General features: G+C 39.9%; 2 protein-coding genes across 6 annotated transcripts; one reads left to right on the top strand and one right to left on the bottom strand.

Moving 5' to 3' along the window:
• Positions 1-6,203: 6,203 nt before the first annotated feature.
• Positions 6,204-15,787, bottom strand: LOC107226702 (RNA-binding protein 25). The gene is made up of 12 exons (XM_015667600.2): positions 15,568-15,787; positions 14,994-15,133; positions 14,411-14,765; positions 14,043-14,237; positions 13,824-13,939; positions 10,394-10,644; positions 9,683-10,292; positions 8,772-9,201; positions 8,449-8,679; positions 8,185-8,363; positions 7,947-8,093; positions 6,204-7,866 (listed from the first exon to the last, which is right to left on the bottom strand). The coding sequence occupies exons 2-12, from the start codon at positions 15,099-15,101 to the stop codon at positions 7,774-7,776; spliced, it is 2,715 nt and encodes a 904-aa protein (XP_015523086.1). The 5' UTR covers positions 15,102-15,133; positions 15,568-15,787; the 3' UTR covers positions 6,204-7,773.
• A 117-nt stretch (positions 15,788-15,904) lies between these two features.
• Positions 15,905-20,346, top strand: LOC107226703 (zinc finger protein 436). 5 transcript variants are annotated; one of them, XM_015667603.2, is made up of 13 exons: positions 15,905-15,990; positions 16,272-16,445; positions 16,899-17,131; positions 17,218-17,454; positions 17,562-17,753; positions 17,829-18,157; positions 18,242-18,483; positions 18,579-18,759; positions 18,883-19,120; positions 19,214-19,354; positions 19,436-19,555; positions 19,736-19,882; positions 19,990-20,346. In XM_015667603.2, exons 3-13 carry the CDS (start codon positions 16,907-16,909, stop codon positions 20,224-20,226), a joined length of 2,289 nt encoding a protein of 762 aa, XP_015523089.1. In that variant the 5' UTR covers positions 15,905-15,990; positions 16,272-16,445; positions 16,899-16,906; the 3' UTR covers positions 20,227-20,346. The 5 variants fall into 5 exon arrangements, with proteins under 5 accessions (XP_015523089.1, XP_015523088.1, XP_015523092.1 ...); XM_015667602.2 differs by lacking the exon at positions 15,905-15,990 and adding an exon at positions 16,057-16,071; XM_015667606.2 differs by lacking the exon at positions 15,905-15,990 and having other exon boundaries at positions 16,168-16,445; positions 16,902-17,131.
• The last annotated feature ends 4,134 nt before the right edge of the window (positions 20,347-24,480 follow it).

Below are 24,480 nucleotides of genomic sequence, written 5' to 3'. Positions count from 1 at the left end.
TTGAAGGAGGGATATTTGACTACGCTGAAGGAGAATTGTCATTTTTCAAGCGAGTTTACCGAACCTCGAACCTCTTGAGAGGGTTCTTGATACACGTACCTACAACGTATGTACGGAACGGACGAGTGAATGTATAAAGGAGAATAGAGTACATAACAAAGAGAAAGAACCAACGGTCCGTAATTTTTTTTCCAAAATATACATATTGCCGACTTAGACTGCTGCAGGGTGCGACAAATAATTATCTGTCCCGGCCTAACGCGATTCACCTTTTTCGTAACGCCCGAAGGAATTAGTTACAGCGATTCCAGGGTACGTGTGAAATGGGTGTGAAATCTCGTGGAAGGCGAGGGGGGACGATATTTTTGAGGCTAGTCGATGAGGCTGGTTTCGATGGAAAGGCAAGTTTCCTTGGCAGCGATTCCGCGGATTGGGATATCCTCAAGGGCGGAAAGGACGAGATAAAAAAAGGTAGAGGATGGGTGAGTCGAGTCGCCTCGACTCCTGCGGGATGACGAGACGTTGGGCACGGTGATTTTATTTTGCAGTTCGCTGAAAGAGAAAGAGAAAGAGAGGCTGCGAATAGCAGGGGAGTCAGAGAGACATTGATAGCCCCCACAAAAAGCTCGAAAGATTGAATCGCTCCGCGGGGAATTTCTGCGGAGTGACTTTCACGCTCAGCTCTCTCGTCTTCTCGCGTCTTCGAGAGCCCGGCTGGTTCTCCTCCTTCTTCGGCACTCCATTCGCCCGGTCACCCTCTTTTCAGGGGTGGAAAAGAGCGAGCGAGCGAGCGAGTGAGTGAGTGAGTGAGTGAGTGAGTTGGCCCCCGGAATCAGGTGCGCTTAAGACACCCGCCACTCCTTACACTTGAACTTAGCACGCCCTCATCCCCCGGCGTTCTCGCAAGCTATGACAAATGTTCTCCACTCCTCTCTCTCTCTCTCTCTCTCTGTTTCTTCCCAGTGTTTTCCCACGTTTCTGATCCGTGAGATGGCTTCCGGGTAAACATCCCCCGACGACCCCGCGTTTAATCTTGTCTAATGAATTCGACGATGCGATCCGCCGTCGCTGGCCGTGGTGATCCTGGAAGCTCTGTGTAAGGGAAGCTACGGTTACGAGCGCCGCTTCCAAGGAGGCCTCGCGATACCGATGAGAAACCATTAATGAAGGCTTGTTATGTAGCTTTCGGGTACCTGCGGAACCTACGGCCGAACCACCAACCCAGCCCATCGCGATTCTCGGCACCCACACAAACTCCGTTGGAGGAAATTCCCCGGTCCATGCGAACCCAATGAACCGGCCGTTTTATAGCGCCATTGCTTTACGAGCCTATCGCTTAATCACCTAAACCTAGTTCCTAGTTCCAAGTACTAAAATTTCTGCGCTCACCACCTGCCTCGGTTAAATAGGTTATTCAACCTCGATCCACCGGCTGGCACGTGCGAGGCGATCGACGTGTGATTTAGTTCCGCTGTAATTACGATTTGATTGATTGCGTTTTTAGTTGCAATCACAGGATACAAGAATTAAGGAAAAACAACTCAACACGATCGTTTCGCTTCGCGTGCTCGGTCAAACAACATGGCGTCGAAGAGCTCGATCAGCTGATTTGTACTTTTGGTAAACTTTTCCCCTATTAGTGCGTGAGGTAATTTCGCGCAACCTGTCGGACGTATTTTTTCTTGGACAACATCGACGTTGAGTGGAAAATACGGTAAATAACGAGTTTTACAATCAAATACGAGACTTCTCGAATCACACACGTATATATATATATATATACTCAAATCGTTAGCGATCGGTTTTTTTTATCGACATCGAGAATGTCTCACCGTTTTTATTATTTCAACTTTCCTTGGCTGCAGGATGGGAGTAAACCAATTTATTCGGGTAACCCGCGGGACTGGCTGCTACACAGAAGGACCGGACTAGCTAGTTACGAGAGAGAGAGAGAGAGAGAGAGAAAAAAGAAAACACAGGGTGGTAGGAAGGGTGGAAAGGGGTGAAAGAGACACGTTTGCGGGGGGGGCCGAAGTGTATAACCAGAGGGATAACGTATTGGGGTGGCGTATGGGCATCGATTGACAAGGTAATGCAGTTCGCGAAACTAGGAGGGCATAAAGGAGATTGGACGAGGTAGAGCCGGGCCTGGGGGTTGGGGGTGAAAGTGAGAAACTGAGAGAGGAGAGGAGAGGAGAGGAGAGGAGAGGAGAGGTCTTCGCTTCACAGAGGTCGCGCAAAACCCCTGCGGATACATCCTCGAGAGCCGATATAGATACAGGTTATCCATGTATATACGTATATACATAACTACGCAACGTGCCCAATCGGATATCCTCCGCACGATACGTGCGCGAATCCTGAGATCCGGTGCGAAGTGAAATAAATAAAAAAAAAAAAGAGGGAAAAGAAAAAATATACCGGGACTGAGAGAAATCAATCCGTGGGGCGAGATTTTCGTCACAGAGGTAGAGAGATCAACGGATGACTCGAGATCGAGTTTCATATACAATTCTCGATATGAACGAATTTCGATCATCGAATGATTTCCTCGCAAAATTCCGATTTCGCGAATGCATACGAATGGACCTGCGTTATTGTTTGACGAAATTCGAAAAAGCCGAAGAACAACGTACCTACAGATGGAAGAAAAAAACAAAAAAAAATAAAAAAAATAAAAAAGGAACGTTGCAGAGATGGGGGAAAAAATGTATTATATACCCCACAGCGACTACTGTTTTTCTCCCTCAAGCGGAAGCGATGAAGATTCACGATTTATCTAACTGTTCGGATTCCCTCCATTATTCATACCCGCGGCGGATCGGAGTTCCGTATTTTTTCCTCCCTCCGTATATCCTTGCCTTTTTTTTTTTTTATCCCGGTTCGACCGTCGATTACTCATCAAAGGTCAGAAAAAATATCGAGTGTCTACTTTCCGAACTACGTTGCACCGGGACTCCCGGAGCGTGCAATTCGGCGTGTCTAACGTCAATTACGTATCAAATTACCTGACATTTCTCGGTTTTCCAGAAGAAAATAGACATTTTTCAACGGCTCGTTTCAACCTAACTCTACCAACAAACTCACGCTTTTCATGCAAATTGGTTAAAAATTAGATATCAGACGTTTCCATCGTAAGTTGAAATAGTCAAATTATTCTTCAAGTACAATTTTGCTTAAACCTAGTCACCGAATAATAGCAATAAACCCTCCAAGAAACTAAAGAAAGATTAACCATTCTTTCGAAACATGAAAGGTGGAAACATCAATCTTAGAGTATCAACTGTTTTTAGTACTTGTTTATATTTTTCATAAATTTTACACCACGCTCAACGTCAATTCATCGATTCTTAAAATTCCCCCAAAAACCATATTTTCCGTCACTTACACCCTTTTCGCACTAACCCTCTAAGCAGTCTCGCGGAGAGTAATTTTCTACATTTCAAAGAATCGTAGATCAGTGAGGAAGAGAATACAAAAATTCCAGAAGACATGCCCGAATTCCCTGACATTTCCCGGTTTTTCCATACGCGTGAAAATCCCCTGAAAATTCCCGGTTTTCCAGATTTCCCCGACAGCCAGACACCCTGCAATCATACTTCCAGCCGTGTTCCAAAATTTTCACGCCAGTTTTGCGATGGTACGAAAGTCCTCAAACACCGCGCGCATCGACGATTAGCCTACAGTTCCGATCGCCAATTTACCTCCAGGACGATATTATCCGAGTGCAAATAAGACTGTATCCATTTCCTCCTCCTCGCTGCTGCTCCCGACGCCGTCGAGTATATTGCTTCAGCTCAAACAAGGATATAACGAGCCACCGATCTCCACAGCCTCCGTTTAGTTTCCACAGATTGTAAGCGCGTGGAAGACCCTTCGGCTTTGGCCACGTGTGTTGTACAGCACGTGAAGCTCTGTCCTACCATCCATCCGTGTACTATTTGTCGCAAATAATCGCGCGACTATCGATACCAATGCAATTAACCGTCCAAGTGCTGCGCACCTCGCGAAATGCTCCGAATTAATTTCACAGCCAAAGTTTAATCCAGAAATCTAACTATCAAAGTACCGGACTGATTTTTTTTTTTTTTTGTTTTTTTTTTCATTGCACTCAATTAAAACAATATTTTCTTCATGCAGAACAGAATTTTACACCTGGCTAAAAATTTCAACGTAACTCGATCAGTCATTGACTTTAGAGCAATTGCATTACCGTATCATTTTGTTGTGGTTTATTTATTTAACCAATTAGCAAAGCTCATTTGCTACATAAGTAAATCGTTCTCGAATTGTCTGTCATAATTTTTTTTGTTATTTCTGAGTCAATCACAAAAACTTCATGTATAAAATCTGTATTTATCATTTGTAAAGTTATGGTGGATTGAAAAAACCGTTAAATCAGACAACGTGAAATAGGATTTTGAAATCCTGAAAAAGGGCGCAATAAAATGACACGTTTTTGCTTTTCGAATTTGCGGTTCGGTTGCGTTTCTGATTTCATCGCTCGATTGTTGCAGAATTTTTTTTTACTTAATCAGGTTTCGTACGCTTTTTGAAATCTGAAATTCCTTGAATTTTCCAAGTATTTCACCCTGAAAATAGGATGATCCCACACGGAGAGAAAAATCTGAGAAAAATTACCCTGCTGTTACTAATCGTGATGTAAAAGACACCTAATGCAGTTTTTATTGATGCATGTTACGAAAATTGTGGGTTTTTATGAAAAATATTACCTAAACCTTGCTTAGAAACTGTGTATTTCGGCAGCAGAAAATTTAAAATGTGACGACACATTTTTCTGATGCAGCACGGTAAAAACTGCATTAGGTGTCTTTTACATCACGATTATAGTAACAGCAGGGTAATTTTTCTCAGATTTTTCTCTCCGTGCAGTAATCTTTCAAGAAATATGTCGCTGATTAATGCAATTTTTTTATACAGTACATAATACCGATACCTTCTATATTACCTCGCAGCCAACTTACTGTCTGACTATCGATTTACAAACAGCCTGCGATTTTTCACAAGAAAAAATGTCAGACTCAAAATTCCCTAACTTTTCCCTTCTCTAATAAAAATTCCCCGAGTTTTCCAGGTTTTCCCTGTGCGTACGAACCCTGTAAATATCCTTGATTTTCCGTCTGCCTCCAACCCCTGAAAAACCTGCGTAAATTCTTTCGTTAATATTTTCCCACCCCTTCACCTTACGTTTTTTCCCGAAACGTTGCAAAAAACCGCGCCGAGGGGGTTGAAATATCGGAAAAAGTCTGGGTAATGAGACAACGGAATAAGACGTGACAAGGATCCCTCGCACATCGGCTAACAAGTCGAAAGAATCCAGCACTGTATCCGGCAGCCAATTAGGTCTGATCGTGAGACCTCTGAACTTTCCTCTAATCTCTTTGCTAGCTTATAGCTGTCCGTTTGCGCTCAGTCGTGCGAACCTATCGTTGTTAAAGTGGACGGATTAGACGGAAGCGATTTTCCCCTCTACAAGTTGCACACCCTATTCCATCCCCTCGTTAATTCCCGTTCACCCCCGTCGTATGATCCCCAATCTACACGCAGGTTACGTCGCATAAATTTCACCCCGTGATGCACGCGGCCCTAATTGATCCTCCGCTAAAACTATCTTCTTTTCTCTTGTGTGTGTTTTTTACTGCTCCTCCTTTCTTTCTCTCTCTCTCTCTCTCTCTCTCTCTTACTTTTTTTTTTTAGTTTTAGGGGCGATTGATCCGGGACGAAACGATTCGGTCGAGTCACTCTCATCTATCACACAGTCTGTCCGATAGACGCGTAGAATCTTTCGTCTCCCCGAACTGAACCAATTCTTTTCTATGTGTTTACTCGCAATGGTCGTTTCACTTTTATCCTCTTTCATCCTGCAGTTTTAACACCCAATTATAGTCTGACCGTAAAAATTTCCCACTAGTTATCCCTTTCATTTATTTTCAGACGCTATAGTAAAACGGATTGCGGTTTCATGCGATCTGTCCTGTAGTTTTCATCGCGACAAACTTCCCATCGAAAAAACAACAATAACAATTAACTCTTCGACCTGAAAACACTTTTCGTTATGTCGATGTCTAGCAATTTTAACAGGGATTTTTCCGAAATTTCATACACGAGCTTTTTTTTCAATTTACTGTAATTCATTGCTATAGATATAATTCATTACAAAACGTTTCACTTGATTGTTACAATTGTTTTTTTTTTTTTTTTCTTTCACGTGTATCCGTTTCTTTCTCAGTACCGTTTACTACTTACAATTAGAAATTTACCTCGTACGTAAATTTTTACCGGTATTCCGTATTGCAACATCTACAAACTGAACTGAACTAAACTATCAAGGATTAAAAATGCGAACGTCCGATAGTAATGTAGAGAATACAAAGTTGAAAAATTCGTGATGTTTAAATGTTAATATTATCATTTTAAAGAATTTCGACAAGAACTGATATCATAATGAGTTGTAAACGATTTAGATTGGAACAATATATTACGGGATGAATTTATAATGAGCTAAAATTTTTAGTAATAATAATAATCACAACATTTAACACGATTCACTTTTGTTGTACCTTTTGAATCTTTATTTCGTAATATTGTTTTCTTCATTCTAGGAAGCTCACGTTTTAGTATTAGCAAGGACATCTGTCAGGCTTCAGCTGAACTTTGGGTTATTCAACGAAATCCTAATTTTACGCAGAATTGGAGGATCGTTGACGCATAATCCGAGGAAAAAAAATAATATTACGAATACTATTTATGATAATAAAACAAATAAATTGTTTTAATACGGTTTTTTTAGAGCTGGTATGGAGGCGTTTATTATTTATCATACGTATTCACTATCATCCATTCTTTATGTTGATGAATGATCGTTAGACTAAAAAACTTCCTAATGAAATTGGAACGTAATAAACACGATCGACTAAATAATGCGCCGTGTATGAAACATCGAACTATAGATTGACGTAGAAAAAAATTAAACGCAAAGCATTTACGGACAGTTAAACATTTGAGTACGGACGGATATAGCGTCTTACCTCTGTTGATTTCTCAAATTTTCGAGGAAATGAGAAAATTTATTAATCGTGATGAAATTTATGACCCCTATAATTTGCAAGATAATTTTTTACCTGTCTCGCATGATCGCGAATTAGGTGGATACCGTGTCGAACCAAAATCGATAGAGATTTACAGAATTTCAGAAAAGAGAGATACGTAGGTCATATAACCGTATATAGATACAATTATGACTGATGATAATTACAAATTGTTATTATTTTTTTTTTTTTCAACGAATAAACCGCTACACATATAATCTCACACACAGTCGCCGGATTTTTTGGTGATAATTAAAAAAGGTCGCTATCGGATTTGTTTTTTTTTCCTTTTTTGCTTCTTTTTCCACAAATTAATTTTTCCGGACTAACAATTATGATAATATATTTATATATACGACGATTAAGTATTCATGTGTAATGCAATATCCAAATATTTTTTCTTTTTTGTTTTCTTTTATATCAATAAAAATTTTACCCAGAAATTATTTCAGAAGGAATTCTTCTCGTTCAGCTCCGCGGTTTGATGATCTCTATTCAAATACTCGCGCAGAAGCATTAACAGCATAGCACTTTTGTCAAGGTTGTATGTGAACTTGACAACGAAGGTTACAAAAAAAAAAGATTTGAAAAAAAAAAGAAAAAAAATAGAAGAAAAGAAAGAGGAAGAACAACAACGATTCTGCTCAATTACAATATTCGCGCACTATTTAACTAGCCCCATTTTTTTAGCCTCAACTTCGTAGATCAGTAACCTCCACATTTTTACTACGAAAACTTCTGCCTCTTCATCTAGCACCTGTAAGGAGACAGAGTTTGTTTTATTTTATCCTATTTAACAAATCGAAATTTGAAAAACGAGAATATTCTGCCTCTCACCATTTGTACGTCATCCAGTATTCCCTGAGGAGAACTACCGGCCATTACTTTGCTACAAATGAAGTCGACCAGTGTCGGTTCCGGCTCTCCAATATATTCGATGATTTTTTTGTTTATCCACGGTCGTATTCTCTTCTCCATTAGCATCTGAAACCACGTTTTTTTTCAAACACGTTTAAAATTGAGATACCACTATCACACGCGATGTTCTCTGAATCGATTCAATTACACAACTCACATTGTCAATAACAGCCCAATCAAGCTGATAACCGAACAGAGCATTTTTGTCAGTTGGTATTTTGTCTATTAGTGATTTAATGTGCTTGCGCTTTTCCTCCTGACTCTTGGTGCTCTCTTCCTTACCACCAGCCTTAGAAGCGTCTTCGTTTCCTTTTTTCTTCTTTTCCTCGCCATAATCTGCAACGAATGTAAAACAAGCGGTGTTTATTTTTGAAACGATAATTTTTCAAACGATAATATCATAACGCCTATTTTTTCCTACCTAGTGGAACTAGTTTCCTTTTCTTCGTGTTGTTAGTACCATCATCGTCGTCGTCGTTGTTAAAAACGTCCTTAACATCTATCCGCCCCTTTTTCTTTGGCTGATTGGCCTGCTGAGGATTAGGATTTACAGCGGAATTCGGACTGGCCGGCGTTTTGTTGCCCGGAGTGTGATCAACTCCGCCACCGCCTTTCGCCCCTCCGCTGCCCATTGCGAAGGGTACAAAGTTTCCTAAAAGGATGCGAGATGCTCATGTAAGGATACTCAAAAGCCAAAACTTGACCGTATTAAAATCAAACTGGGAAAAATTCAGTGTTTCTTACCGCCGCTGGATTTCTCCGGTTCGCTGACAAGCGACATGCGAGAGTCTTCGTCGTGATTAACGGGTAAAGATTGAGCAGTAGTTGGCTGCGATTGCAAAGACGGTGAGTTAATTTTATCCTTAATACTATCCCTGTCAACTTCACTAATATCGTCGTCGTTTCCGTCGTCGTTATCATCGCGATGATGATTCTGATGATGGCGATGATGACGTCTGTGGTGATGGTGATGACGGGGAGGTGTCCTCGAAGGAGCCTCTGCAGGCGGAGCGTCGTCAAAGTGAACACCGTCGTCACTGTCACTGTCGATCGGTTCCGTTTCTATCGGCGGCATCGAGGTCTCCTTTTCCTTTTTTACTGACTTTTCATCTTCCTCGTCGATTATTGTTATTACAGGTTTAGGCTTGTACTGTTCCTCTCGCTCAGCTTTTAACTGGAAACAAAAAGAACAGATTAAATGTTGTCACAATTGACATAAAACTGTTCAACAATGATTTACTAAAAGAACAGTGCAGTCGAATAGTTAAAGACAGAAATATGACATAGCGAAGTTTTCAATGTTCTACCAAACGAAATAACATTGCTTTGGCACAGTCGATTCATTTACTAAAAAAGTTACCACTAGTTAATTAAAATCGGTTGAACAATGCGTTTTTTTCATTACAGAAATGTTTCAATAATTGGATCGCTTTAAAGCCATCGATAATGATGCTACTGTAGCTGAAATTGATGATTTTTTGAAAAAGTTTTCGAATTAAAGGAATATTGTTTCAACTAACTTCTACTGGATTAACTTCAGTCGCATTTTCAAACCTTCGTTAAATCATATTTCTCACTTGATAGCTTTTTGACTGGACTGTTCACTGTAAGTTTGTTGCATCCTTAAACGTAGGGAAAATCAATCGGTTTTTTACCCTCTCGAATTCAGCAGCCGGATCTGTATATGTTGAATCTGCATAGAGTTTGTCTCTGAGACGCTGCAGCTCTTGACGTTCGGCGCAACGATCACGGGAGTCGGCTTCGGCTTCAAGAGCACGCTCCTCAAGACGTCGTGACAATTCTTTGCTCTTGTAGTATTTAGTGTCGTCACGATCATCGTCGTAATCTTCCAAAAATTCCTTGAGTCGTTTTGCCTCTCTCTCCCTTGCCTCTTGCTTCGCCCTGTTTTTCTCCGCTTCCTTTTCCCACTCTTTCTGCTTCCTGCGCTCCCTAGTTTCCCAAGCTCGCAACCGTTCTTGATAAGCTGCCTCCTTTTCTCTCGCACGTCTCTCGTTCTTCTTCCTTTCCTTGGCCTCCTCCTCCTCCTCTCTTTCCCGCAATATTTCCCTTTCACTTTTTCGCGCCTCCTCCCTCTCTCGCTCTCTCTCCCTCTCTCTGTTGTCTCTGTCCCGTTCTCGATCCCTATCTCTCTCCCTTTCGCGGTCTCTGTCTCTGTCCCGCTCTCGCTCCCTTTCACGATCCCTGTCTCTATCCCGTTCTCGCTCACTTCTTTGACGCTCTCTTTCCCTGTCGCGTTCCTTCGACCTGTAAACGGATTGGCAAGAAAGGAGTTAGCTTTATCAATTAAAGAAGGGGATAAAAGGTAGGAAAATAACAAATGCTCCGATTTGCATTATCAATTTTACCTGGACTTTGAACGGCGTTTATCTCTCCTACTGCTAGCGCTGCTGCTGCTGCGACCTTTTGAAACGGCGGAACCAGATCCACCGATCGGAGGTGTGGAAGGACTGCCAGGTTCCAATCCATCATGATCATCCTTGTTGTTTCCAGCCTCCTCTTCTTTCCTGTCCTTGCGTTCCTTCTCACGTTTTTCCCTTTCCTCCTTCTCGACAGCTTCCCGCTTTCGCTTGACTTGAGCCTTCTCCTCTTCCTGCTTCTATAAAACACAACGAAAGAAAGATGGCTGAGTTTTTGAAGCCAGAACAAATCTTGAGGATTCCGTGTTGTTAGAAAAGAAAGAACAAAAAAAAAAAAAAAAAAAAAATTTTTGAAAAAAAAACTAGAAAACTAGCAATCGCGTTTTATTTTTCTCGTAGCTTTTTAAGTTTCGCCAGGAAGACAAAGACTGTTGCATATTATATGAATTATAAACATACAATTATTTATCCACCCGTAAAGAACCATCAACAAAAATACGTGTCCGGATATTTAATTGTAGAACCTGGCAGCGCACATATTTGAATATAAAGACAAGATTACGGTCCTTCAAGGGTTGATTATTACAGCGATTGCTAGTTTCTTTTATGTACAGTAAAGAATAAATATCATATTATACATATATGTAAATATTGTAAGAATTTTTTCGTGTCGATGAGGTATACTCACTCCGTTGGAGCCTGCTGAACTCACGGCATCTTAACACGATATCTCGTTAACATATCAAGTACCTAAGTGCAGGTACAAACTTTTGGAGACAACAATTTGTGAGATACTAAACTTACGATAAATTTAAAAATCTAAGTCTTCTTTCTCTTTATCTGTACGCTCTATTTTTTTTTTTTATTTTTTATTTTTATTCTTTTTAATAATCTGTACTTTTACCATATATCCCAACAGTATAAAATGACACCCAATGTACTCACAACATTGCATGTGTGCCAGTTCGAATATTTACCAATACTTTCTACAAAATTGCAGTATCAAAGAGGGGGATGATAAAAATGAATACTAGCTGACTAACATTTAGTAATGTAACATTTATAGAATATTTTCATTTTTGATTATGTACAGGTAAATGATATGTAAGAGAAATAAAATAATTATATATTAGAATAAAATTTTGATATACCGATCAGAAGCTGAGTTGTCGCAATGAAGAGAACCATCCGTCAAAACGTCAATCATTTGATTTTGCTCTGTATCTGTCGATCAGTGACTCTGTATCTCACGACTCTTTTTCTCAACACTGAATCCTTCTCTGGCTATTGGCTATACGCGGCAGCTGATGCAGCAAACTGTTGGATATCAAATGCACAATAGTTTGCCCACCCCCGTAACGCCCCCAATCTCTTACCCTATCAACGCCGTTCTTACATTAATTTATTACAGTTTTTTTTTTTTTTTTTTTGTTCTTTTACACCCTTCCTTAACACATAGGGTGAGGCCAATCAATCGATCATGGGTTACTGTTTGGCTAATTGAAATGATCTTATCTTGAAAAAAAAAAAAAAAAAAACTAAATTACTACTGAACATTATTATTATTATTATTATTTTTTCTTTAATAAGCTTATACATCGAAACTGAATACTGTCTTCACAAATGGGAAATTATTTGTCTTCAATGTTAGAATGATTAGAAAAAATCAATACTGAGTTCGTTGATTAATTTGTTTCAAATGACGGCAGAACCATCCGCGCATCCATACAATAACCCAAAATATTAGGCTAACGACAAGAAGATAGTAATTGTGCGAGGAGATGATTATATGGATATGATGCACAGTGGTGGAATTTGGATTTATGGGGGAAAAACACGCGAGAATTGAATTTTTTTTAGGATAAGGCTTGCAAGGATTGGCTAACAGAAAAACTACGAGAACCGAATGATTCTGTGGTGATTCATGGTTGTGTACTTTTACTCACGGTGTGAAGTTGACACGGTCGGTCAGTGTGGCGGTACCGAAGAACGTAGGAGCGCGTACCTAGGTACTACGTACATGTCTGATCGCAACGTTGACAGAAGCTGTTTACACAAAATAAAGACAACAACTGAACAGTCGCCACTTTGATGATAGAGAATTATTGTCAAATGTGATGTTTTTAATTTGTTTTTTTTTTTTTACAATATTTATATTAAGTGAACAAGTAATTGAGAAAAATCTCTTCAGTTCGATTTGTTCCAAAAGCTTGTATCCATCCGTAGACTGATATAAAAATTGTGGAGAGAGAGAGAGAGAGAGACAGAGAAGAAAAAAAGAGGAGAAATTATATCAAAACGGAATATAAAAAAGAAATAGTAACATTCCACGCGACTTACAAACAGGTAATTAAAACAAATTTGACTCCGTGTTTATTAAAAGATTTTTTTGTATTATGAGATGCTTTTTTTTAAAAAAAAATTATTTACCTATCTTCAATCTATTAGTTAAATAAAAATATGCAAATATCTATGCTAGAATTCAGCTAAGACTGGCGCGCTAAGTTTAGCTTATCTCGTCTACGAGACGATCACATGTTAGATTTTTTCGGCTGGTTTTAGTTTCTTTTCTTTTTTTTTTGTATCAAATTCTTTTTCATCATGGTTTGTTTTTTGTTTGGATATGCACTGACTTACCGACGAGGCTGAGGCTGCCTGCGAAAATACGAGGGCTGTGCTGTGATTAGCTCCCTTCAGAGCCAATGAATGAGCGAGTGAGAGGGTGGTCCCCACACACAGCATTCCTAGACGTACGTGTGCTTTTGCTGTGTGCGACGCGCGCTGCCTGTCATTATAATATACAGCAACGAGTCACGGCTCCATTTATTCAGAGCTAACGTACCACGCATTCATTCCATCCATCAATTCAATAGATTTACTCAATTACTCACGAAAATGAAAAACAAATAAAGAATTTCATCAACTCTCCGATATCGTTGATCCTAGATTTATTCACCCACTCGCGCCAAATTTCAGTCAATCAATCGCTCAGTTATTAACTCGTCTCTGTTTCCATTGAACTTGGGTATTGCATGTGAAATAGTCAGCCGGGGAAATGTAATCTTCGTTTTCAGTTTTATCTTATTTCCTTTATACTTTGACATCAGATCAAACAAAATTCATTGTTTCACTCTCAGATGAAGCCCAATTTTTCACCCCTGGTCAAATGACTGTTATTCTGTTCAATCGATTATTACCAAATGATAAAAACACGCACGAATATAATTTCAACTGGATATTTTCGAATTCAATGTTTCCTTTTGGATATACTTATACGCACCTTTCTACACAATCATATCACTTTCATCTCATAAAAATCACGCATTACCAAAGAGTGGTCAATTTGTGGAGCAAACAAGCAAGAGATCGGGATACGACAGGCTTGGGATTGTTATTTGCAACAATAATTCTTAATTACCTTCATAACTTCCCGAAACTTGCCAATTTCCCGCGTTATCAGGTCCCGCTTGCTTTCTTCTATTTCCGCGTCATCAAGATTCAACGATTTTGCCACCATTTTTGTCTGATGCTCCTCTGAACAATCAAAACAATGTTAGTACAGGTCTTTCTACACAACTGCTGAGGTGATACCAGATTTTATATAAAATAGACAATTTGATTCCAAATAATTTATTACCTGGGGCAACTTGAGCCATTTCCAGTTCTGTTGCATGCTCAGAAATGATCTGGGAGATGCGAGTAGTTGCATCCGCATCCATGACCCTCATTCCCTCATCCATGTAGTCGTCACCTTCATCACCGTCCAGCCCTTCACTGGGAGTTTCATCTTGCAGTGGTGATTGTCCACCTCGTAGTTTCTTTCGTCTTTCAGCTGTGAATCGGTATTATTTGCTTTTGTCAATAAAAGATCCAAACATTGAGCAAGAGGTTTCAAACACGTAATTAAAGAAGTGTTTCCAACTAGGAAACCAAAGATTTAACAGTTCCAACGAATTTCAGAGTGCGTAAAAACGTAAAACAAATGTTTCAGCAGCATTTTCGCACCTTTGAACTGGTCCAAAACAACCTTAGTCTTGGCATCAACTTTGACGACTAATTTTTTAGTTCCGATCTCCATATCGTGAAGGAGCCTGACAGCCCTGAGTCCAGCATCAGGCCCAGCATACTCGCAGAATCCAAATGCTTGAACCCGTTTCCAGGAGAGAACATGGCCGCATGCGCCTAGTATATGACGTATCATAACATCGGGAGCTCTGTCCATGATGTTGCCAACGAAAACTGTCACAGGGGGTCCCGTCTCTCTCTCTCGCCGACGATTATTGTCGTGCCGGTTTTGATTTCGAGCATAACGAACGGCAGGTGCAGATGTCTGCATCGCAGAAACAGGTGTTGGAATCATCTATATAAAATTTAAAGAAAAATAATCAAGTAAAAAGACAATATTGACTAGCATAGGGTCTAATTGAAGTCAGTTAAGGTAGACAAAAAGATATATCTTGTCACCAAAGCATGTCAGGGCTACAAAATAGTGATGTGAACATAAAAAAAAAAGGCATCGATTAATGTTTCAACAAATAAATGTGTAGAAACTAATATGAGGTCATTAATGTTTGTATCAACAACTTACATGAGGCATTGGCATAACGCTTCCAATTATAGGTGGTGGAGCACCGACCATATAAGGCATCGGAGGCATCCCGGGAATGCCCATAGGCGGTTGCCCTGGGTACGACATCTTCCAGCGTAACCGATCAGGTTTTGCGTCAACTAAAATGGACAGACTACTATTGTTACAACTGTCATAATCATAATCATTGGCAAATATTTAGCATCGACTTAAATGGTCGATAAGTAATGTTTAAAAATTGATCTATGTAAGCAAAATTTATTAACTTCACTCAATCAAACGTAGCAGATAGTTGTATTTAATTGAAGGTCGATGCATGAGGAAAGTGTTGTCAAGGCAAGTATGCGGTGATAATGCATACGGTAAGGTTTATGAGGATGAAAAAGTACGTAGACAATTAAGAAAGTCAAGGGATAAATGTAGAAAGTGAATTTGATACACGAATGTACGCTAAAATTGTAAAACTAGGGGGCGGTATTACGTAGAGCAAAGCCAGACATAAAAATCAATGGAGGACCAGCGACAACCTAACCACGAAATTAGACAGTGTAATGAAATTTTCCTCCTAACTTACCGTTTCAAGTTATCGTATATTATCAATAATATAGAGATTTATTATCACCGTAGAAGTAAACCAGATTCAGCAAGTTACGTCATGACAATAAAACTGGCAAAATCGAAATACAAACTTTACCGAACTTCACCACACTGGCAATTGTCACAGTCGTCGGACATTGTGGCTTTTAATTCAACGATCTAGATGGCTGTGAAATATGTCTTAAGGCTGTGAAGTGAACGCGACTCCCGCCAGTTGCTGAGGAATTTGTTGGAATGGCAATGGCATCATTCGTCGGTGCGGCTACCAAGGGGGGGAGGGCGGGAAAGAGTACGACGACTTTAGTCATAAACCAAACGACATCAATAGACGAGTAGCCTTTTCCAAGCAAACCACTTGAACAACCACGTACGTCGGGGTCGAGTGAAAAACACGCAGAAGGTAGTTTCTCTGTATTATATTTTATTCGATGACGCTGAGCAGCTGCTACCAATGGTCGTATCGCCATAATTATATTCTTTCGTACGTATATACATACATTGAATTGTTCGCGAATGAAAATATGCAGAATTTGAATGCGTATCGCATAAATCTGCGAATAGAATGCTGCTTAGACAAATACATTGTTGAAATACGAGAGGCGAATTGAGCGGCGCCATTTTGACATCACTGTTCGTCGGTTTTCGCTTCTATCGTCACTGCATTTCTATTTGGTTTAACAGAGAGACGGCCAGGGGACGACAGAGGATTTTCGTTCGATAATCGAATCACGGGACTGCGGGCGTCTTTCTCTGATCATGGGGATGTAAATGGTGCTGTCCAAGGAGGAGGAGGTTGTTTCTCTGATATTTTTGGTCGCTGCCAATCTCTGGGGTTGACGAGAACTAAAGTTACAAGTCAGTGCTGGCAACTTTTTATATCTTCATTACAAACTTGCATGTAATTTAACGAGGATAAACATATTTTTTCCTACGAAATTTACCTCTCTTACACCACGTACTTCACCCGATATGTCTCCTTTCGATCGTAGGGTTATTTTGTGCTGTACGTTGCACTTTGCGAATTCAGTTTCTCACTTTACTCGCTTATTCACACTAATCAATATGAAACACTTCGATAACCTCAATGCATTCCACTTCCTAATACCCCGTCATTTATCAAAAGTAGAAAAATAAAAAATCACCGAAATGAAGCGCACCTTGACCGAAGTCAGGTTAGCTAAAATTTTCCAAATATTACATATTTCCTGACTTTCACTTAACGATACCAATTTATTCCATATAATTTTGCACAATTTTATACTCGCTAAGCGTCAAGTTCAATTCTATGTCTCCCCGATGTTTTTTTAGCAGCTTCAATGATGACAGCTGACGGGGAAAAAGACTGTACGCATTGTTTGATATGCAACAGCAAAGTTGGAGTATCAACAAGAAACAGCGTACGAATATTTGGATCAACTTCGGTCGGGTCTACGGAGAAGCCTTTAGTGAATACGATATGTTCCGTACTCGATGTAGAATTAACCGAAGACACCGCGCATTCTCTTGTTATGTGTAAAAAGTGCTTCAAGTTATTTAACGAGGTGGGCATAATTAAGCGATATTACGCGTAAACAAAATGTTAGCCACCAGCTCTTTCAATGATTCAAATTACTTATATTTACTACAGATTGATGAACTAGAAGGCAGACTAGCTGAAGTAAAGTTGGAAATATTTACCAATTACAAGAGAACAATTGGGAAAGTGTCAAACATAATTTATCCAGAGGAAGAAGATTATAACGACCATGATTACCTTGAGAATCCTGAAACACAGAGCTCTGAGTCACCAGACAAGACCAAAGTCAACCAGAAATTGAAGAAGAAAGACGTTAAGAAAATTGTCGACAATGACAGCACGATTAAAGTATGCGACAACAGATGCAAATAAAATTTTTTTTTGTATTTTAAAACGGAGAATTACATTCTTCCTTGACAACCAATTGTTTATGCACTTATATTTGGTTGTCGCAGAACGATGAGACATCCAAAGATGACCTGGGGGATTTTGGAAGTGAGGATTTGGCGACCGATCAAGGTAGCGAGGTTGACCCTATAGCTATAAAGACTGAAAGTGAGGAGAACAGTGAGAATACAGAAGGACGAAAAGCCAGTTCGAAAAAAGGCAAAACCATCAACAAGTCTTCAGAGTCCGTTCAAGAGCCGGTAAGTGATCAATGCATTGAATGAACGGAACTTGCCGAATCACTGGTTCAGTTTTTTTATCGAATATATTTTCAGATGGTGGTAAGAGTCGGTAGTGTTTACACGTGTTTACTGTGCACAAATGACGACGAACGAGGGACTGGTGACGCAAAATCAATCATGACGCATTTGAAAAATGCACACGACGCGCGATTGTACATCTGCGACATATGCAGCATGGAATTTCGGAAAAGGAACGAGCTTTCCGTTCACCTTGACGATCATGTAGCAAACGAGGAAGGAGACTTTCAGTGCGAAGTCTGCAATAGAATATTCAGCAATTTACGACTCTTCAGGATACACAAACGAATTCATTATCCTCAATCTAAATCTTGGCCATGTGAAACATGCGGAAAAAGATACAGGTGAGTTTTTTTTTTTTTTCTCTACGCAAAGCTGCACAATTTTGCTCTACCCCCGTTTTTACTTAAGTTTTACTCCGTTTACAGTTCGAGAAATTTACTCGAGGAGCACATCAACACTCACACTGGAGTTCGCCCTTATGTATGTGAAACTTGTGGCAAAGATTTTGCCTCAAAATACACTTACAAGGCGCACGTAAAGACCCATGAAGTACGGCCAAGGCCTTTCGAGTGCAGTCAGTGTAGCAAGTCATTTTTGAGCCAGCAGAACCTCACTCAACACGAACGAACGCATAACGGAGTAAAGGAGTACGTCTGTCATCAATGCGGTGAGTTTGAGCGCAAAATAATACTGAAATATGTTACAAAATACCAAAAATTGACTGGTTCCATCTACTACTGACCTGATTCAATTTGTCATCAGGAAAAGCGTTCGGCTCACCGCATAATCTTGAGGTTCACAACATAGTTCACACTGGTTATAAGCCGTACACATGTAGAATATGTAATAAAGCCTTTGCTCGCAAGGCAGAGATAAGGGATCACGAGAGAACTCATACCGGGGAAAAACCGTACCAGTGTGAATTTTGTGGAGCAACGTTTAGGTGAATATTGAATGAAAGGACTTAAGTCGGAGATTTTGCTCTGACTTAAGGAAATGTGGAGGGGAAATAATCACGAGGTTCATGATCGAATTCTAAGTCTAATATATAATTTATAATTTTCAGTCAAAGGTCGAATCTGCAGTCTCACAAACGCGCAACACATTACAATGACAAAAGATACAAGTGTAACGATTGTGGGAAAGGATTTAAGCGGCGTAGGCTTTTGGATTATCATATCAAAGCAGCTCACACGGGTGAAAGACCATTCAAATGCCCAACTTGTACAGCGACGTTTGTTTATCCTGAACATTTTAAGAAGCATATGCGGATCCATACCGGTGAAAAACCCTATCTCTGTGAAGTGAGTTATTCAGTCGGCGCATCACTGCTCTTTCTTTTAAGTAGGCTAATATTCATTTTGACTTGTTTAAAAATTCAAAATGACCTGTTTCAGGTATGTGGAAAAGCCTTTAACAGTAGGGACAACAGAAATGCGCACCGATTTATACACAGCGATAAAAAACCGTACGAATGTTTAGTGTGTGGGATGGGATTCATGAGAAAACCTTTGCTTTACACCCACATGCAGACACAGGTAGAAAAGAAATTATGTTCTTCCGGGTATTTCGAAAAAACTGTTACATCAATTACACCTTATTACTTTTCCTCTTGTCAGGGGCATTTAAACGATACGATTGTCGTGAATCAACCGCGATTAACAACAGACGACGACCAAGTTATTACTTTACCCGATGCTGATGTGGAACTATTGATGGAAGGCGATGACAATGAACAGGTGTGCTTTCTATCTTTATAAATTATTTATGTTTATTTGATCTCTTTACGTGATTCCCGATCCATTGTCCATTAACACCTTCCTGATGTCCTATCCTGACCTAAAACCAACTGTCCCTTTACTTTATAGTTTTGATAATAAGATGAGATTGATCCATGCAACTTTGCTTCCGTGACGCAGGAGACAGAATTGTATATAACTGAATTGAAAGATCACGTGATCATACAAGACGGTGCTCAGATATACCAGGAAGAAAATGTTTTGAGCATTCCATCGGAAGAGAATATTACCGAAGAGGCAGTTGAGCATCTCGTCGTTGACGGGCAGGTAATGAAAGCGTAAAATAAAGACGAAAATCGCTTGATTTATAATTGAAAATGAAAGCTGAAATCGTAATGAATGATGAAACACGATTGAATTTCTTCTTTTCACAGATTGATTTTGCTGAAAGTGACGTAATGGGATGCAAAACCGAGGCAGCCGAACATATCGAGGAAGTTTACAGTTACAACGACGGCGAAGACGGCTCTACCATAGTTGTACCCACCACTTCGGAGTACGAGGAGATAGCGGAGGATAATAAAAATTCCGTACGGTTGGTGCACATCAGAATCCCGGCTTCAGCGGCCGATGATGGTCGGAATTGGTTAAACCTAGTACAAAACACATGAAGAATGTAAATTAACTTTTATAGTGCGGCGACGAATTAAAATTGAAAATTCAGTAAACTGATATAAACTTTTCAAACAAAGATAATATGCCACTATCCAAATATATCGCTTGAAATAATACTGTAAAGGTTTCTTCATCCGCGACCTTTATCCCGAGTTATCGTAAGAAATATCCTTTATTACCTACAGAAAAGTCGGAAACTACTTTAAAACGAACTTCCGTTGTTCCGTCTTTTGAAATATTTCACCATACTATCTGTAATTTTGAACAACATTTATTCTATCAATTGCCAATTGCCGGTAAACTAGCTTTTCTTCTACCGTTCGATAAATTGATGAACATGTTTTGGTAACTTGTGTGCCGACACTGAAAGACATGATTTAACAATTCCTGATTATGAATATTATTAACGTGCATCAACATTCGAAGCTTTGATCATAAGCTCTCGTTACAAAGATCGTCTTTGTAATAATTTTGATGTAGAATCCGGTATCCCAATAATTTTTGTTCCGAAATGCAGTTTGTAAATACAGATATCGAAGAATAGGTAGTTTAAAGATAAGAATTCGACATTGAAAGCTTTGAAAATAATGACTGTGATCCAAAAAACAGGTGTGTCTAAGCAACATGTCATTGAAAAGAGAGTAAATGGTGTTAGCTTTAGGAAAGGTGCGCGAGTATCAAGGTTCGGCAAACCACGTGCAAGCTGTCAGTTTGGATATAGAGTAAAAAAACCAGTATGAAAAATGAGTTTAATAATTAAATACGAGATTCACTTGTAACTTATTCGACACAGCGGATGGTGATTTTCAATAAACATATGTGGATATCCGAACGGTATTCGAAAACTATATAAGGGAGTATATAACGAAGGGTTCGGCGAAATAGCATAGCTAGGGTATGAAAAACGTGTTGAGAAATCCGAAGAAGAAGAAAGAGAAGGAGAATGAGAAGGAGAAAAGGAGCGAGCTGGTGGGTGAGAATGGTAGGGTGAGTTTCTATTCAGTGATCAATTATGCCGAAGGATGCCTTTATGCCTTTTGGACGGGTAAGAGACTCGCGTTGGCGGGCGTCTCTATAAGTTAAATTGAGCGTGAGTAATAATCAAACCTTGGGAAATTTCATGTCACCTCTTAATGTCTTTTGCGATCGCGTCGCCAGCTTCTGTGAAGAGTTCGAGGATCTTTAAGACTTTTGGACTCTCCTCTCTCTACTCGCAGGGGAATTATTATCCGGGGAAGCGTATTATTCGCCCTTATGCCCTTATTATCGGGCCTCGGATGTATAGAAATTATACAGATAGATCCGCAGGCAGAGCCGAGGAAGAATCTTCCCGCCCCGTCTTATTCCCGCTTCACTGGCTCCCGCGTCTTCAACAATGAGCAAATTCTGGCCTGCGGACATAATACACGACTAATGATCAAACCGCGATCGCGGTCACCAAGCGCATCAACCCTCCGCCACAATCCGGTTCTCTCCCCGAAACTGGTCAAAATTACCCAGAACTAGAGAGACCGAGTGCGGCTGAAACGTTCGAAATTTAAACCTTGGAGAGAAGCGGAAACTTCTTGTACCTTGGGACGCTGCAGGATACCGCGAATTACGAAACTTAATGAGCTTAAAAGTGTACCGTAATATGCACGATGTATAATACCTCGGTACATCGTGGCTCGTGGCGGACGAGACATGGAATTTCCAAAGTCAAATTCTTCCTTCGCAGGCTTCGCAGGTGCATGAAAACCAGCGATGAAATATTCTTGCCATTATTCCTTTTCCCGCAAAACAGCGCTCGCTACCAAGCAAGTTCTAAATATTGACGTATAGCCGAAATAAAACTCGAAACGGGATAACGGCGGCCATATTGATCTTTCGACAGCGTTAAAATTCGTTCGGAAATGTAATTCTTTCGCCGTTTTCCGATCGAGACATACTATTGCGGTTGATAACGAGTTCGTGGAATAAAAATTGAAGAGAAACAATAATTTTCCATGACGATAATGCGTTACCTTCGTTAACATTACATCGTTGAACTTTAACGATTTCACAGCGGTGAGTCCGTGTTATTATTAGTCCGAGTCTCGTCCCTCTTGTTATAACTAACTGTACGCTTTTCTAGTCACTAACGGGAGGTCCAACTGCGATAATTAGATTATCGCACTCCGGGGTACACAGCGAGGTTATAAGCGTGTGTAATTGCTCTATAAACGCGTGGGCATACCGCACGGCCACTCACCCTTTCTGAATGTACATTTAAACCGAATTCCCGACCCCTTGAACGCCCGACGATAATTCCGATCTATTTCACGTTCCGTCGAAAGCACGACTGGTTAAATTCGCGAGATGAAAGAGAGAAAAGGAAAAAAGGAAAAACCGTCGAGGAAATGCTGACGAATTGGTTCCGCGGGTATCAACTACAGATTATCCAAACGTTTGTACGCGGCACGGTTAAAAGATGGATATTCGTACCTACCCCTGCATTCGTCAAGCTGCGGTCGAGTCAAGGGATCGGAATCATTAGTACACATCACCGTTTGATTAATGGCGGTCTATGTATTGTTTTTATCTTGAATTAATCATAAACGTTATGTAAATAAGCTATTAATTAAGAGAGTAGGGGATCTTTCGTTTTCTTACATCTCGGTACGGGATGCTTTTTTCTTAACATCCCCCGCCAGCCCCTGAACCGTTAGTTTTTATGATTGTTCACGACGGGCTCGCCGTCTCGGAGGGCTTCGGGTATAAGCGAACCCTCTTTCGCTTTTTCAAGCACACTCTCTCCACCCTTTTGCCCGTCTTGCTGACTGACCCTTGAAATTGATGTATTTTATGGACACACTCGCCCTCCCGTGTATTGCGCATTTATTCGCCGATAGAATATGTATACGACCGTGCGAAAAAATGCCTAGTTAAAGCTGCGGTATTCAACGAAACTCTTCGTGACGTTTTTTCTTTTTGTCTTTCTTTTTTTTTTTTTTTTTTTTTTTTGGTTTTTTGTGATTTTTTTCAACTCCCTCAACTTCCACCGATCGATCTTAAAAAGATTATAATGATTAAGAGCCACGCGGTAGAGTGATTAATTAATATCAGATCGCGACGTGCGTTTATTATAAAATATAAGCCGTATTGGCGTTATAAAAATTTTTAATGATACAACTCGGATCTGTGTATAAAGTTCCGCGTTTATGCGGTCGAAATTACACGTCAGACAAGATTATAAAAAGCGAAAGACACCACGGTGTTCTTTTTTTCCTCTTCATTTTCTTCTCGATCGTATTTTCCCCCCGTTTCTTTTTTCTTCTCCGTCTCTCTCTTTCTCTTTCGCTTCATCCTTTTCCCTCCGCGTTTCTTTTTTCCATTTTTTTTTTTCGTTTTTCGGCCTTCTTGGCACGCGGCTTATCAGATGTGCAGAAATTGCGTGGACAGCAGCTCGCCTCTCGGTGTGTATAACGCGGTTATAGGTATGTACCTACTATGTACACGCGTATAATAACTAAGTTAAGTTGGGATGTCTATTTTTTATTATACGGTTAGTGCGAAAGCATGTTACATTGTCTGAGGAATAATATTAATGATCCTTTATGAGGTCGGTGATAATGAATCATGCTGGAGAGGGGTTTACTGGCATTAAACAAGGGATTGATTAAAACCGAACAATTTATAACACGTATTGAAAATTTTCCTACCCAAGTTTTCGCCCGTGAATTATAAATCCTAGGGGATTATTTTCACCGCGATAAAAAGAAACGTTGGGAATAGAAAATAAGAAGAGAGAGAGAGACGGGACGAGATTGAAACGTCGATTATTGAGAAATAAAACATCTGGATGTGCAACAATTTATTAATTCTGGTTTTGCAGACGTCTGAAATCCCCAACCAAGCTGTTCTCAATCTTTAATTGAACTTTAATCTTTCCCTTCTGCAGCAATAAGAGAACCAATTTACAGTAGGTACTATATATTTTCAGACCGGCTTTCAACCGGCTCCGCGAACTGGGAAAAATAAAGAGCGTCTATTCCAGATGTTCGGTCGCTTTGATATTAAACCTCCTCAATTTTACTGCGTCCTCAACGATCCTAGATAATTATTAACGCATCCGACAATATCTTTCATAATCCATAACATCGCGTTACTCGCTATAGATTTTCAAAAATTTTTAAGACACGTTCGTAGCTTACGATTAGAATAATTTGACAAGTATATTCAATGCAGGATTATATTCTAATAAAATGAATGAAAAGCGTATATACATATAT

Source organism: Neodiprion lecontei, chromosome 7 (genome assembly GCF_021901455.1).
Source record: "Neodiprion lecontei isolate iyNeoLeco1 chromosome 7, iyNeoLeco1.1, whole genome shotgun sequence".
Classification (NCBI taxonomy): Eukaryota; Metazoa; Arthropoda; class Insecta; order Hymenoptera; family Diprionidae; genus Neodiprion; species Neodiprion lecontei.
Note: the sequence above shows the minus strand (reverse complement) of the source record. Positions and strands in the feature narration are given on the sequence as shown.

Coding starts and splice junctions, on each gene's coding strand:
- LOC107226702 (XM_015667600.2), bottom strand. CDS start 15,101: ATGTCGTACCCAGGGCAACCGCCTATGGGCATTCCCGGGATGCCTCCG. Junction 14,766..14,993: donor GCGTTATGCCAATGCCTCAT/GTAAGTTGTTGA, acceptor AATTTTATATAG/ATGATTCCAACACCTGTTTC. Junction 10,293..10,393: donor AAACGCCGTTCAAAGTCCAG/GTAAAATTGATA, acceptor ATCCGTTTACAG/GTCGAAGGAACGCGACAGGG.
- LOC107226703 (XM_046746196.1), top strand. CDS start 16,560: ATGTCTCCTTTCGATCGTAGGGTTATTTTGTGCT. Junction 19,556..19,735: donor AAGGCGATGACAATGAACAG/GTGTGCTTTCTA, acceptor TCCGTGACGCAG/GAGACAGAATTGTATATAAC. Junction 19,883..19,989: donor ATCTCGTCGTTGACGGGCAG/GTAATGAAAGCG, acceptor TTCTTTTCACAG/ATTGATTTTGCTGAAAGTGA.